This window comes from Streptopelia decaocto (genome assembly GCF_964273445.1).
Source record: "Streptopelia decaocto genome assembly, chromosome: 4".
NCBI classification, from domain to species: domain Eukaryota; kingdom Metazoa; phylum Chordata; class Aves; order Columbiformes; family Columbidae; genus Streptopelia; species Streptopelia decaocto.
This window is the reverse complement of record NC_138658.1, coordinates 7398759-7415025: the sequence shown is the minus strand read 5'-3', so window position 1 is coordinate 7415025 and position 16267 is coordinate 7398759. Positions and strand designations below refer to the sequence as shown.

The 16267-nt window shown below is 38.3% G+C and overlaps 1 protein-coding gene across 1 annotated transcript in view; it reads left to right on the top strand.

Annotated features, from left to right (window-relative positions):
- COL25A1 (collagen type XXV alpha 1 chain) overlaps nt 1-7090 on the top strand; it is a gene marked incomplete at both ends in the record, with an annotated part of 301585 nt that extends 294495 nt beyond the window's left edge. The window contains 3 exons of the mRNA XM_082050811.1: nt 2766-2852; nt 5660-5698; nt 7055-7090. Of these exons, the coding sequence (XP_081906937.1) occupies nt 2766-2852; nt 5660-5698; nt 7055-7090 (162 nt within the window). The remainder of the gene's footprint in view (nt 1-2765; nt 2853-5659; nt 5699-7054) is intronic.
- Between the last annotated feature and the right edge of the window lie 9177 nt (nt 7091-16267).

Sequence of the window (16267 nt, the reverse complement as noted above, 5' to 3'; positions counted from 1 at the left end):
GCACATGTTTTTTTTCACAGATATTCTACGATAGTCAGGGAATAAGTCTTTACTACTTCGGTTTGAGATGAGTCCTAGACTGAAGATTTTTATTTTAGCCTGTCAGTAGTTCTGCTACAGTGAAAGCAAGTCAGTGTTTGCATTATATCTGCTTAACTTGGCTGTAAAAATAACTTTTTAAAGTGTTCTAGCTGTAATTACTCATTTAAAATTATAGTCCAGGAGCACTCAGCACGAAAAAGGTTTGTACAATTGATTTTGTATTTTCAGGTTGTATGAATAGTTTAAAAAAAAATCCTTTTAAAAAGGAATAACCTTTAACAAAAGGCAGAGATTGTGTTGTGGGGACAGGGAGGCAAAGGGGCCCTGATCCCAAATGTGCAGTTGTGTCTCTTGTTATAAATATTGATAGAAGAGTGTGATGCATCACAACAGTGGCTGGAAAGGCATCAGCCTTTTCCCGTGGCACTCTGTGCATGTCAGGATTAGAGATTGTTTCAACCATAAGTGTTACAGAAGTTCCACAAATTTGTATTTCTCTAGGCACTGAGCAAAGGCAAGAAGGATTTTATTTATTTATTCATTTTTAATCTTCATCAGATATCGAATCTCCATATCTTCTGTGGATCCCAATAGTTCAGGGTAAGGGGGTGAAGATTAAAAGACAAGAACTCAGACTATGGAAAAAGTAGCAGAAAAAGTAGTAAAGTACTCAGGAAGATGACTGCTTCATTGGTTTGAATAAGATCAGAGATTTGCTCTGCAAAACCAAGTTTAAACAGTTATCTGCTGACTTGTAACACAAGTTAAAGAAATCTGAGTCCCAAGGATTTAAAAAAAAGAGTCAGAAACAAAACTGTTGTCCATTTTCAGAGTAATTTTTGGAGTATGTCCATGGTCTATGCTTGCATACACTCACAGCAAATATATTAGTGTTAAACTAAGCACAACTAACATGAGATTTGACCCTGAAACTGTTGGACTTCTGTGCTGCACTGCCATGTTTGTAGGCTTCAGATGAAAATTTAGCCAAGTTACAGTTCTCTTGGGGATTTTTTTACATCACAATCTCACAATTTGGTAAAGAAGGGTAACGTTTGGGTTGCTGTTTTCCTAAATGGTATTCTGCAGCTTTTTGGCACACAGAAAAGATAGACCAGAAACTTCGCTGCTATTGTGTCATGAATGCAGAATGCTTTGTTCGTGGAAAAGGATATTTCATTTGAATGTGTCAAGTATGTTGTGATTTTAAATGAATAATGTGCTTTCCTTCATTTTTTTATATAGCTAATTATTTTTTAAATTGTGTAAAATAGTTTTTCTCTTTTGTTAATGGATTAAGTTTTTCTGTGCTGTTGTGAAACTAGTGTAATGTATATTTACTATGCTTTGCCAAAATCCGTCTGTCTTTCCAAAGGGGCATTCCTTCCTTCTCCTTCTACCTTCATTCCTAAAAATTCCTCTGTCTTTTTTACCCTTTTCCTCACGAATTAAATCCTCCCAATAGCCACAACCTTGCTTGCTGGTTCTCCAATGTCATACTAATTTTCCTATGACTATTTTTCCCATTTCTTTGTGATATTCCTGATTTACTCATCCTTCCTATCCCATTTTTTACAATCCTAGTCCAATTTGTTTCATTTTTTTTAACAGAACCTTTTTTGATTTTTGTGAAATTGAGAGCAAACCTGAAACTCATTTACCATTGTGATCAACTGGTGTGAAATCAATTATAAAATGAACTCTCCAAACATCATATACTGCTTGAAGGTGAGGTCATCTTTGCAGGTAGCTTTGTTGAGGGGAGTCAACTCATTTCCATGAGTAATTAAAGCACTGGAAGTTTTTTGTTTAAAAAGAAAAATCAGTGTGAAACAAATCACTAAATTTCAGAAAAATAAGGAGATGAAACATTGCCTGCAGTAAAGAGAACATTTAATTGCTGGAATATTTAAATAATCTAGTTATCACTTCTGATTAGGTTATCATACCAAGACATGATGAAATGATTGAAAGTGTCTTAGTACCTGTCCATCAAGCAGTTCAGATGTTTTGATTCCTGTAACAGGGTTTGAAATGGTCGCATTGTACTTGGAGCGACAGGAGTGCCCCCTCAGTGATGTCTGTGGCTTCCTGTGGACACAACTGAGAAAAGCATTTGTCCCAAACTTACTGGGGTGCAAAGGGTCAGTTCAGCAAAGGATGCACTGGGCCAAGTTCACCCTTGATGTGACACCATGGAACCTGATAGAATTTAGCCAGAGACCAGCCATCCCCACGAGGCATCCACAGGTCTGCTTTAGAGGAAGTGTGATGATGTACTCTGCTCTCGCAAAGTTACATCTGACTAGTGGTAAATCTTCTAGAGAAGCTGACAAATGCAGCTTAGTGTGTGTGTGCACTTTGGTACAATCACTTAGAGCAAATAGGAGACCTCCTGGTTTGGACTGTGGATTGGGAGGATTTGCAGATTTGCCTCTGTCTCAAGAAATCAATGATTTCAAGCCCTGTTCTAGGATTCGAAACATTCATAATACTGATATGAAATACCGACACAAACTAATACCGACTGATTGCAGTTCTTGCTTGTGATCATGTAATTTATTTTTCCACATAATGCACCATCCAAACCAGAACACAGTGGTAAGTGTCCTTTCAGCTCTCCATTGGCTTAAAAAGAAAAACTCAAACTTTTAAACCAATCTTTCTTTATATTTTTTTCCAAAAGAATCAAACTTGTTTTATCCAAACCATTGTATCCACAGGGGGAAAAGGGAAAGAAAGGCAAAAAGGGGCCTAAAGGGGAGAAAGGAGAACAGGGTGCTCCTGGATTAGATGCACCTTGCCCATTGGTACGTCTCACTTGTGTATTAGACAATTGATTGTCCTGCTGTAGACTGATGGAATAAGAAATGAGGGGAGAGGAACAAGCACCAGCTACTGTGTTACCTGCTGCCCTTTGTTAATGTTCTGGAAAGTTCTGGAGGAGGCTTTGCCAACCTCCTAATTTGGTTTAAAGCACCAAATTTTAGACCTTGAGGCTAAATTTGTGAAGTTTGCTGCTGTTTTTTATTCATTATTTTCTGCTAAACATGTTAAAAAGGAACCAAATTGGGATGTGCCAGAGTCGGTGCCCCACAGGTTGAAATGCCACCACAGCGCTCAGCTTTCTCCTCTTGCCTCCCTATTGTTATTTGTTCACTCCAGCTAAGTCAATACTGAAGGCATTTCCTTGACAGTAACATTGCAAGTTAATCTTTACAAACAGGGATTCCGTGGAATTAAGGGGGAAAAAGGGGAGCCAGGCCAGCCTGGCCTGGATGGGCTGGATGCCCCTTGCCAATTGGTACAGTATTTCTCTTTCCTACCAACCCTGCATGCGGTTCCTTTGTTTGTGGTCAGCCATTCTCAATGTAATGTTTTTCTGAGCTGACTTTACATTATTCATGTAACACATGCATGTGCATGAACAAACCAGCTGCTTCAGTGATCATAATAACCTCGATGAGAGAACACACATTTTTGTCGACACTTCAAACCTAACTCTCAGCAGTCTGCTCCCACATCACATGGCAATTTATAAGTTTGTGTCCTTCCTACATTTTCCCTGAGAACCATTTGTTTGTTATTTTCCTCACAAAATACCTATTGCCTTACTCACCCTAAACCCAAGTCTTTGTAGAAATCCAGAACAATGTCCACTTCTAATCAAGTCTGATGACTTCTGTCTGCATTGGCTCAGTTCTTTGCCCAAGCTTGTCCTAGAGCTACTCTGCACCCTGGACTTCATTCCAAACCCATGCAGTCTTGGGTGCATGTTTTCAGGATTTAGCCAAAATAAGAAGTCATGTACAGAATGATGTAAATATTATTTCTAAAAATCAAGTCACAGGTTTCCAGTAAGCCAAGCTGGAGCTTGGTCTTCCAGACCTTTACGCAAGTGATATTTTTTGTGTCTGGCCTGTTCATCAAATAGTATTCAAATAGATTTGGAAACTAAAAGCTTACCTGAGGTTTGTAAGAAGATAACGGTCTGCAGCCCAAATCCTCACTGTCTTTGTTATTTAATGTTTTCAATTTAATGGTCCTTCCCTTGGAACTTACCTTCCTGGAATACACACAACACTCCCCACCCTATGTTAGCATGAATTCAAGTTCCCACCTATACTAAAATGCTACTTGTTGACCCTCTCCTGTGTACCAATCTGGCAACAGTGATTTTTATTTAATGGCAAGCTAAGTTTAAATTCTTTTCCTTTTAAAAAAATAAAAAGACATACATTTCCTAAAGATACAAGGAATATATTCTTTTTAATTATTCACAGTAAAATTTGATCTGCATGTTCTGATATTGTTTGGTGGTTAAGCACGGTTCTTTAAGATGAATGTTAAATTAAGTAGATTTTATTTCAACTATAGCGCTTCAAATTAGAAGTCAATGGATTTTAATCTTAAATGCATAGTCCATTAAGATTACTCCATAGTCCATTTTGTTTGCTTCGAATTAATGGTAACCATATGTCATATTTTGTTGGGGATAATCAAGCATGCTTTTGTAATTTAAAAATGTTTCTCATTATTATCATTTCTATCTGGAGATTCACTAACCATTGTTGATGGATGACAAACATTCTGTTCATAGGTAAATACCAGAATAAGCTGCTAAGCAAACAGGACTGTTTCTTGATTTAGGCACCGAGATGTTGCCATCAGATTTCAGGCAAACACATTCAAAAAATCTAATTACCCACTGTCTTCACATGTAAAATCACATACCAAGTATTGTTATTCTATATTCCAAAAAATGTCAAGGCCTGATCTTTTTTTCTGTTCATGTGTAGTCTAGTAACGTGATATGTGCTCCCAATTCTGAGCATGTAACTCTCTGGACAAGCCTTGTATGGCCATGTAAGTTGGAATTAGTTCCATGAAAAACAGTATAACAGTGGTCAAAAGTTGGGTCTGATCTTACTGGATGCATGGAGATATGTCAAAGTAGAGTAGTGACAGGAAAGCAACTGAGTGAGTCTCACTTACATAAGAAATTAGATGGCCAGATTGTCCAAGCAATGAAATAGTCAGTGGTTCTGTCCTGCCCTGCTCCCACCACTGATGTTTTCTTCCACTGTATCATTTGAGGTGCCTTCAGGCCTTAATATTTTGCTGCTTCATTCAAAAGCTAAGAATGAAAACGAACAGAAAGATCCTACTCAAATTTGAGTCTATCTTATCACTGGGTTAGCTGTGTACTAGGGGACCGCAAAAACATAATACTCTCCAGATAAAAGTGATAATATTTTTTTGCTCATTGATCTTGTACATTCAGCTACAGATTGTTGTGCATAACAGATTATATTTAAAATAATATGTAGCCTGAGCTCTAACAACAATAAGAAACTGATGAAGATGTTTGATGATTTAGGAAAAACACAAATCTTTATGGTAGAGAGGTGAGCATATGTTTTTACAGTGTAAACCTTCTCTCCTTTGGCTTTCCGTTCACCTTGAGAACAGGAGAGAAAATAAGTTAGGAATTGGTAAATACTTATTAGATAAAAAATCAGAGCTGCTTCAGCTGTTCTAACAGATATTGATGGAATATTTGTCCTGTCATCTTAACTATGTTTTGGTTTTTTTTTTAAACCTCCCCTTGAAACAGGGTCCCGATGGATTACCAATGCCTGGCTGTTGGCAAAAGGTAGGATGGGCAGAGCTTGTTCTTTTCAGGGGCAGTACATCCTTGGCACACAGAAAACCCTGTCACAGTCATACTGAACAGTATCAGGATGTACTTCAGAGTCTCTTAGACATCTAGATGCATGTAGCAGGGCAAAATAAGACCTCTCAATGGCAGCAATTGGTGTGATGAGGTTGTAATATGCAAAGAAGTAATAAATCATTTGAGGCAGTACTGTAGAAGGCGTTTGCATTAGATTTCTGGAAAGCCCAAGACTTTTCTCTTTCCTATGAAGACTCATACATCCTTTGGCTTCTGCATGTGATCATGCCTTCCCATTCTTTACAAAAGTTCATGGATATGGTATTTTTATCAAATATTTATATTCATCTATTATGAGATTACTTTTCTGGGGTACCTAGAAGCACAATGCATCCTGCCCTTCTCTTTGCCTGACCTTTCTGTTCTTCAATACATTCTCCTGGTTGTTATGCTGTATGCTAATGTTAATGGGCAACATTATTTTAGTAAAGATTTAACCTAGGCGGGGCTAGTTTTAAAAACATAGTATTCAGAATAATGTAGGTGGAGGAATACTGGTATATAATACACTAGAAAACATAAAGCATAAGTGAAATCCTGGGTGCGCTTATCTCCGAAGAATGGGTGGTGCTGAGGAAATAACTATCCGTATTTGCAACTCTGCCCTATCTATGCATTTGGAACAGAAATCTGAACTATCAATTTACTAATTTGATTAATCTGTATCTTTTTTTGTCTCTGCAGTGATGAATCTAACATTACAAGCATGAAGTTGTGTATATAATGCTCCACTTTTTGTATTTATAGTTGAAAACTGAAAATTTGATTTTACGAGTCTGAGATATGTTTACATGTAGTTGTTTCTACTTGTTTGCAATAGTCCATGTGTACATCTTTTTTTTTGTCACTTACATCTGCAGTTAGATGATATATAACTGCAGGGTAAACCTGCATAGATTCTCTCTCTAATGAGAGGGAGATCTCAATACAATGATCCATAATAGATATCTGATTATTTCTGTAAATTCTTATCTTTCGGCTTGTGGACCTGCATGGACAATGAGTGCCATGAACTAGTTTACAAGAAACTGTGACCAAATAAGAGCAAAATGCTATGAAATGTACTGTACCAGCTGCCGTTGGAGTTTACTGACTTTGCTTCCATGTCCATCTTAAACACTTCACTGATTCACGCCACCATATCTGCTTGTATGAACTAAAAGCATGAGTTTGTGTGCCAAACCTGCTTGTTGTGTGATCACGTCACGTGCTAAATGGCTGCTCACAATGACCTTTGGTTCCAGCTTCTGAATCATTTCCTTTTGTCATCTCAAGGGAGTCACACCATGGCTTATTGCTAAAAAGAGATAAACCAGAGGAGGATAGAAAGAGGCCTTGAATTTTTGGGGAATAGAGTTCCAGCTGCAGGTGGATGGCTTCTAGTCCTGTGGGTCACCTGGCCCCTTTGATCAAAGAGGGTCCCGCCTGCGAACCAGCATCGGTTTGCCTTGCACTGCTCACAGTCGTGAAGACATTCGCGACAGGCCCTGTCGAGTCCTTAATCAAGGAGGAAAGAAGTTTGAAGAAGAAACCAGACTTCTCTGTGCGTTGTTTGAAAAGGTCACAGAGGTGCTGCAGGGATCATTTGATGGCAGACACCACCTGAGACCAGAAGCTTCTCAACCTTACTCAAGGATGGACAGAGTCTGTGCTCTGCCTATTGTATTCTGGGACTGCTGGAGGAAAAAGCATTTTTGAGGCGGGATGAATTGGAACATCCTCAAGGAGGAGGAGGATAATGGAACTGACCGGAGACAGATGTACCATGGTGTGGTTTTCGGGTGATTCACCTTAAACTACACAAAACTAGCTGAACTTCTCTGCAGAATTTTGGAAGCTATGGTTAATTTTGTTTCCTTTTTCGGTAACTGTTGCCATAAACATTTGTTCAACATTTGTGGTGATGGCATTGAAGAAAATACTTCAAGCCACATGTTCATCTTGTTTCAGTATTAACAGTTTTTATTTCAGAGTCTTTGAAGCCTTTAAGTCTAAAAAAGGAAATAATTTATTTTTGTGTTTCACAGGCTGATTTATTCATCTTGTTCTTTTTTGGCTGTTACAGTGACCTTAGTGGACAATATTACTCAAAAAACATTGGAGAGAATCAAGTCTGTGTGATTACCACTGCACACTTCTCATTGTGCTACGCTGTTCAATGTGTTGTTATTTCTCCACTTCTGTTCAGATGACCGGCTTTCTACAGAAACATTGGCAAAGTTTTGCTTCTCTGCTTTTTTTTCTATTGCTAAAAATGCTTACTTTGTGCACATTTGTATTTTTTGCCACGAGGTATTTTTTTCTAGATTTGAGTCTTCATCTGGTGCACTGTAGTTAGTATGAGAGATTAGTTTATGAGAAATGGTGCCATATTTGGCAGATGGAAATTCTTTTTATATCATTCCTGTTCCTAGTGTATAGCAGGATGATCACAAACTTCTTTAGTTACTTTTCCGAAACATGTCTTTCATATGTAGACCAAAACTAAAGTTGAGGAAGACAGCCCGTCTCCGTCCATGTGGGGGCAGCTTGCCCTTCTTGAACGCACATTTTTCCTTGCTCAGTCATTTCTAAATCCTGTGACCTGCTGTGGTTGCACTTTTCATGTTGCTTCACAACCTCAGATCAATGAAAATGCCACTGTAATGCGATCTTTCACCTTGCTATGTCTTTATTGCCATTTTGGTATACTGGAGACAAAACCAGCTTTTCACAGGGGAAAAATCTTCCAGAGATTTTAAAAAATGAAACTTAATTTACTGGCCTCTATCTAGTAGTATCTTACTAATAAAAACAAAATTCTGAGACTGTAGATGAATTCACTATACTGAATAGATACATATTTACTGCTCAATTCCATCTTTCCAACAGTAAGAAATAAACAAATGTTCACACCTATGGGGAAAAAATGTTTTTCTTCACTTAAATTTTCAGAGATACAAGTATCAACCTATTTGAATAATCACAATTACAATAGTAAAAGCCTTCACATGGCATAAACATAATATGAAGTGCTACAGCAGTAATACAAATGCGAGACTTTCCAAAAAGGGGACGAGAGGAGCGACACGTAAGCCCTCCCTGAGTTGCCAATTTTATTCTGCTTCTGCACTATGTCTAAAAACATCAGGCCGAGGAACAAGTTGCCCTCTCCACAGAGAAGAGTCTCTTCTGCCTGTGTCCTGACTTGGCACCATTTGGCTTGATATGTTATTGATGTGAAGACTAGTAGCTGCAATTTTTTTATAAAAGATCAAATACTGGCAATCATACAGTAAGATAAAATATTTGTTTAAATGTCCTCCAGAGAAATCAAGTGCAAAATCAAGTAGGATGTTTATCATTTGGCTGGATGTTTTAGAAATCCCATATTGAGAGAGTCCGCAAACACAACTCATGTTAAGAAACAGCAACAAGATATGGAGCTATTATATGCATGCTATCATTAGCACTTTGATATTTTTTTTAAATTCATATATCTATATTTTTAAACTGTCCTCATAGCATCCATTTCTATATGCCTCAATCAATCTAGCAGAACCTTGTTTCATAGTTTCTTCATTCAGGAAATTATTGTAGACACTACTGTTACGTGTTAGTCAAAACTCAATTCTCCTTTAACTCTCTGAAACTGAAACCCTGCTGAAGAAATACTTAAGCACCTTTACCCGCTCTCTTTTCTGTCTTGTAAAGTAGTTTCTTTCTTTAACTCCTGCCAGGTAGGGATACTCTTTTTTTCCAAATAATCTAATTTAACTTTTTAAAGCTTCTGTATTGTTCAATAACATGAAAGGTTCATTCTATTTAAATGACCATGGGTGAATACTAGACAAACAATTTAATTTGCTAAACTATATACAGAGATTTTACACGAATATTAGCATAAAATATATGCATCTCAAAGATTGACTTGAAATGAAACCAAACAGTATCTAGAGAAGTTGCATATTCAGTATAAGACAAAATAATTTGGGTTTAGTATTATTTCATCAAGAAAAGTGCCCTGTGAAGACTTGCAACATGTTTATTTTGTTTAAAAAACCAACTATTTTTGGTGCTAGTATATTTTTTTCTTTTGATGGCAAACCTACAGTTTGAACCACCTGTGTGTTTTTATATCTTTTAGTAGCATTCCTCCAAATAGAAATGATTTGTTTTGTTTAGTTTGTGACTGGAACAGTAGTTCCTCTACCAGTCTTTTCAGTTGTAGAAATGTGTGGTGGTGTTAGTCTACACAGTTTCTATATCCCTAACTTTGGGGGGAATTATTATTTCTTGTTTCTTTGAGATATTTCAGTATTTGTTTCATACAAAGTCTGTAATCATCTGTTACTCTGGTGTATTACAACCACATTGTGCAGAAGTCCTGCTACAGAAGCAGCAAATCTTTTGAGCACTGTATGGAATATGTCTGACATAAGTGGTCTTTGTCTTCATATTCATAGATTAGCTATGGGGAATCTTTATTTCTGGATGCTTTGGACCCCTTTTTATTTTTTCCTGAGGTAAAGCATGAAATGTTAATTCATGGAACAATGATACAGTGTATTTTTTTGATTTATATTTTTATTTATTGCTGATTTTGTTGTCATGTTCTGATAGCGTAGCAAGGCAGAATGATTCTTCATCCAGCTGTTTGTATAGGCTTTTAGTCTACCGTGTAAGTATTATGAATGAGTTGAGGATGATCAAATCAGTGTATCGGCACATGTGTAATGTATAGCGTTTAAAAAAGGGTAATTCTTAAGACTGATGTACAGTGTGGAAAGTTAGCATTGGCTCCACTGAGCGTTACACTCGTGGAAGACTGCAGATGAGCATCAGTTGCTCCGCTACACAGCAGGAGAGACGATGCAAGCCCAGATGAGACAATCAGGCCTTTGGTCCCTGTGGGAAGGTGAAGCTGCATCAGGAGATGTCGTTCAGATCCTGGATCCCATCAGGGTTTAGAGAGAGTTGTCCCACTGACTGCTGCAGGACCGGGACTGTCAACCTGGGCTCAGCCATGCAAGGGTCTTCCCTTGACTGTGCTTCTCTGTCCCCAGCGGTGACACAGGGAGAGCGGGGTGTCCTTCCCTTGAGACACACTGTGAGATGTGCAGAAGGAAGGACCCAGGTATTGTGAGTAGTAACGTGGGGAATATCACCTTCAGCGGTGGGGTTTTGCCTAAACCAGGACCACTTCAGTGAGTAACAACTACGGAGATGCTCCCAGTCCATGGAATGTGATGAAGATGTTCAAGGCATGCAGAAGGTGACCTTTCCTTTCAAATGTCCTGATCTCTGCTGCTTGACCATCTTAAATTACATTTTTACACCTCTGTTTTTTATCTAATGGGAGACCTAAATTTTCACACTAAAAAGTCACACAAAACACTAATATCTGCAAAGACAGTGGTCAAAAGAAAGTCTAGTTTTTAGCCAATGCAAAAAAAATATTCAATTTCAGTGATGAGAATTAAAACTAACACCTGGTTATTATTTTTTTTTTTTTTTCCTTTCTGCAACTTGCTTTTATGGATCTGAATGTTGCTATAATGTACAAATGAAGGTTTTCTTGCACCCGCTGTTATTGAAGTGTTTTACATGGTGGTCGGAGTCATTAAATGCAGTTAGAAACAAGTGCCTGCCACCATCATTTCTGACAGAATTTGAAAAAGATGCTCCTCAAAACCAGTGGAGCGTGTATTTTAAAAAAGGATTTGGAGTGTTGGTTTTGTTTCGTTTCTTTTTTAAATGCATCCAATTATCAACACTACTTGAAAATTGAATTTTCTTTGGAAAACAGGGGGCCTTAACTTAACCTGGGACCGTTAGTGGTTTGCTTGTCTCTATTTAAAAAAGAAATTGTAGTAATTTCCCAGATAACATTGGTACTTGCACACTTCTCTGAAGTATTATGAAGAGTTGGGTTGGTAGAAGAATGTTTTACATATTGTTAACATATATGTGGATATTCTTATATTATTGTACATGTTTGGGAAAATATCACACAACTTTAAAAATATTACTAAGATGTATGTATCTGACTTTTTCATTTGGAAAATATTATATATTTTTATTTGTATTTTTTACTTTTTTAAGTTCATCTATATGTGCCGTTATTTTTGTATTGCAAATGGTCTCATAAATGCAGTAGAGGAGATAAAAACACAAAGAAAAGTAATTTGGCAAGGATTATGCTGCTTGGGGGAAAAACACATGGGTGAGTATCATATTATCAATACTAGAAATATTTTGCATCTTAGCACTGTAAATATGTCACGGGACCTCTTTTGAAGAGTAGTGTAAAGAACTGCAAGGTTTTAATCACCCATTTTAATTAGTTATTAATTACCACTTTCTCGTGGCCTCTGGTCCTGACTTAATTGAACTCCATCAAACAGCATGCTTTTGTTTCTATTATTAAAATTTCTCCTTGGTTTTCAGTTGAATACTGTTTTGTTTTCCTTCAGATTTGTACTTTGTGTTTTGTTTCTTGCTTGTGAGAAATTGATCCTCAGAATTATTTTTACACTATTTATGATTTATTTTCATAATGTAAAAAGTGTGTAATTATTAAAATATTAATCCAACCATTGGTGCTGATAGCTACAAAGTTATTAGTGTTGATGCACAAAATTGTTCTGGTCTGGATTGGAAAAAGTGTGTGTTGCGTCGTGCCAATCTGTAGTTTGACATCTAGTGCAGGTCATGTCATTTGGTTTGCACATACACACAAAGATCAGGGCCTTTGCAACATGTCCCACTTTCCTACAGTGTGCAATAAAAAAGAGACAAAAAAAATCACCTCGCTCTTCCTATTCTTAATGTGTCTTTTTCCCTTCAAAGTCAAGTCTGTTGAGTCATCTTTTCCAAACAGGCGGCTCAGGCTGTGGGCATCCACAGAAGTTACTACTACCACAGAAGAAGCTTTGCTGCAAGCCTTAGAGCCTTTCCTTGCTCTGGAAAAGCTGTGACGATATGCGTATTAACCAGAAGTCATAAGTATTGCTTAGGTAAGTCCACAGGCACCCTGGGATCCACAGAAACAAACTGAAAGTGGCCAATATCCCCTTTTTATAATACTGAAGGTGAAAAATAACCTGAACTGCTGAGAAATAGAGATGCACCTAGGCACAGTGTCACGAGCAACAGTGCAATCTAAGAAACGTGAAGGTCTGTTTTACCACAAATCCATTTTGTTCAGAAAAGCTGAGGCACAAAAATTATTGCAAAATGACATCTTTTCAAGCAGCCTGGTCTAAGACAACACATTTTTGCAGGAGTCTCCTTGAACAAAGGACTTTTTTTAAAAAAATAGAACATTGGTCAGCAGCTGTAATCTCTTCAAAGCATTGTTTAAATTGTTTGGGTTTTCTAAATCCCAAAATATTTCAGACAAACAAAACCCTCACCATTGTTTCCCCTTCCTTCACCTCAAAAATGTAGTCACTCTGGGCTATGAGAGAGAGTGAGCACTGGGGGAGGTTGACCTCTACTCTTAACTCTTGGTAATCTCCATAAAAGTCTGTTAATCTTATCTAGCTCTGGTTTAGACTCTTAGGGGGACTGAAAATAGCTTTGCTCCCTTTCCCAGCTGAGGTATTATCCTTACAGCTTAACCTGCCCAGCGATGCCGGGACAGCCCTGACCCAGGCAGAGCCCTCGCGTTTGCTGCAGTGACTCTCGGCCTTTTCTTCCTTCCATCTTTCTCCTTTCTTCTCCTTTTGTAGAGGAGGGAAGGTGGTTCTAGATGCTACTGCTGCAGCTGTCCTGCCAAGAAACAAACACAAAGCATATTAATGCCTGCCGCTTCTCCCTTTCATTATTTTTTTTAATGGAGCTTTTTATTAAATACTTACACGCCATTACATCTGATTCTGCATTGTGGACCTACTAAACCTGCTAATCCTTACCCCTTTGTAATGAGGACTCTACAGAAGTAAAAAAAAATCCAACTGAAGTGGCCTTTTATATCCTCATGTTGCACAGCTTCACCTAGTGGTATAATTATAATAACCAGACACAAAGATATGTTTAAAAACAAAATGAACGAAACAAAACAAGGAGGTGACAAAGCATTCGTGTTCCAGCAGGTAGTAACAACTGCACCCAAATAAATATTAAAAGAAAACAAACATGGGAATACCAAAACATTTAAGTCATGTTCCTGCAAGCAGAGCCCTTCTGTCTTCCCAGGGTTACTAGTTTGTCTTCTGATGGCTTCTGCTAATTTCCAGACTGTTCACAGGGCGTCCTCCTCTCCCTTCTCCTGGCTGCAGCAGACAAATACAGTGCTTTTGGATGCTTGTTCAACACTTGGTGCTTGGATGGTCTATATATATGTATGTATATATGTGTCTATATGCACATATGTATAAATATATGCATAGATATACATAAATATATGCATGCATATAAATATATAAACATGACCTGTAGTGTTCAGGAAAATACTGTACACAAACCTCCTCAAAGAGAGGTCACAGTCTGCTAGAATAGTTACGCTTAAGCTGCTTTGGTTTGTGTCTGAGAACAAAAGCGGACACAGCTTCTGTCACATTAGCTAAGGTGCAGGTTTTTCATGTGCTTATGCCAAGACAGAATGTTCACTAACTAATATCCTGATTATTTTTGTATGTGCAGATAACAGCTTGACAGAGTATTCAAAGTGCCCACACCCAAACTGAGCAGTCAGAAGCTCCCCCTGGCATCACCTTTGTTTGGCTGCTCCCTCCTGGAGATAACCAGTACCTGGTAACTTTTTGCAAGCTTTTAGAAGCTCTCCTCTTTGGCACATTAAGATTGTTGTGATGATACAGATTCTGCTTGAGCTAAAACTTTTTAAAACAAATATGGAAAAAAAAAAAAAAGTAAAATATTAACGCTCACTGTTATACCAATGAGCTTGTGTCAGAAAGATGTGTATAGAATAAATTTGCCATTTAAAAATCTGGAGCTGCAAACACTACTGGTACATTCAGCCCTGGAATGATCCTCAACAAAAATTATTCAGAACCCAGCAAGCATACAAATGGGTCTGGAAAGCGATGCTGCCATGAAGCTCCGTAAGTAACATAATATTGCTCTTTTGTGCCTTCCCCTTGGCCTATTTGTACCCAATTAGCACAACCTGCGCTTGACTGACACCAGGGCCGGATGGACCGATCACCACGTCAACTCACAGGCAAGTCAATTCCTCTTCGAGGGTAAATCCCAAGCAGCTGGCTCTCCCAGGCGGGTACCGTTAGTCTGTCTGTACCTTTCTGTACTGAAACAGATCTTCACTGCAGATCATTTTCCACTGACCATCTATGAGGGGTTTGGTTCTTAGGATGTCCTAGCAATGCATTGTTTTTCAGAGGTACAATAGTTCATTAAATAGTTAAATAGTGGGGCGAAGGCTGCAAACATTGAATAGCTCTTAGAAATATTTACTCCTTTTCATGATTCATACAGGGAGCCAGGCTGCTGGTTGCTGGTACCCTGCCAGGACAAAGCCCTCAAACAAGTGTGGAAAAAAATCAGTTAAAATATTCAGAAAGCAAACAGAGCAGGATGGAGAAAACAATATGGTTTGTTCAGGTTGTTTTGGTTTGCAGGTTTTTGTCTGTGTTTTCCTTTAAAAAAAGTATGTATATATACATATTTTTAATAACCTCTATATTATGGAGAAATGTCTGCTAGTATTTACTCCACAGCATTAGGAGGGCAAGTGAGAGAGGTCTAGAAAAACCAAGTGACATGGTGCTGGAAAGCCCTGTGTCTCAGGCAGGGTCTTTCTCTGCTAATTAAAGAGAAGAGACCTTCTCTGCTCTACACATGAGACTTGGCAGGCTTGATCCTGCTGATAATATCAAAAACAGTGTGCAAGAACTATGAGCCAAGAGGGAGGGATATTTTCTTGATTGTTAAGCCTCTTTCCATGGCTATGAAGGAACGGAGAAGCAATCCATTTTCTAACAACCTATGTACCCTACCTCTCTGAGCTTTCCTGATGAAGTTTAGGATCTCTTCAAGCAATTGCTAATACAGCTGCGAACGAGCAAATAATTGCTCCTGAAATGCCTATGGTTTCCCAGACTCACATGCTGATGTTCATTGCCTGGGCTCCAGCCGCTCTTCACATTACTGTTACAAAGGGATTGCAATGAGGTCCAGCATATAACATGTAGAACTTGAACTACACCTACCCTGTGCTCCATATCATTCACCAGCTTTCAGAGACGTGGGTAAAATGGAAAAGCAACGCAGACAGCACTGCTGACAGGCTCTTGCCAAGGCTCAGTTTAGATGTTAGCAGATCTAAATGGCTATTCTCGAGAACCATCGACAAATCTCTACTTATACAATACTGCCCAAGCAGGCAGCTTTGACAACTCTCTCATATTTTTTAAGTCCTACCTATTTCTGCCTGGTCAAGGCATTGAAGAGAGGCAGCTGCTGTCTCGGCTGGGATGTAGAGGAGTAGCTGCTGGTTCTTCCTACCCCTTCTGCTACACAGCT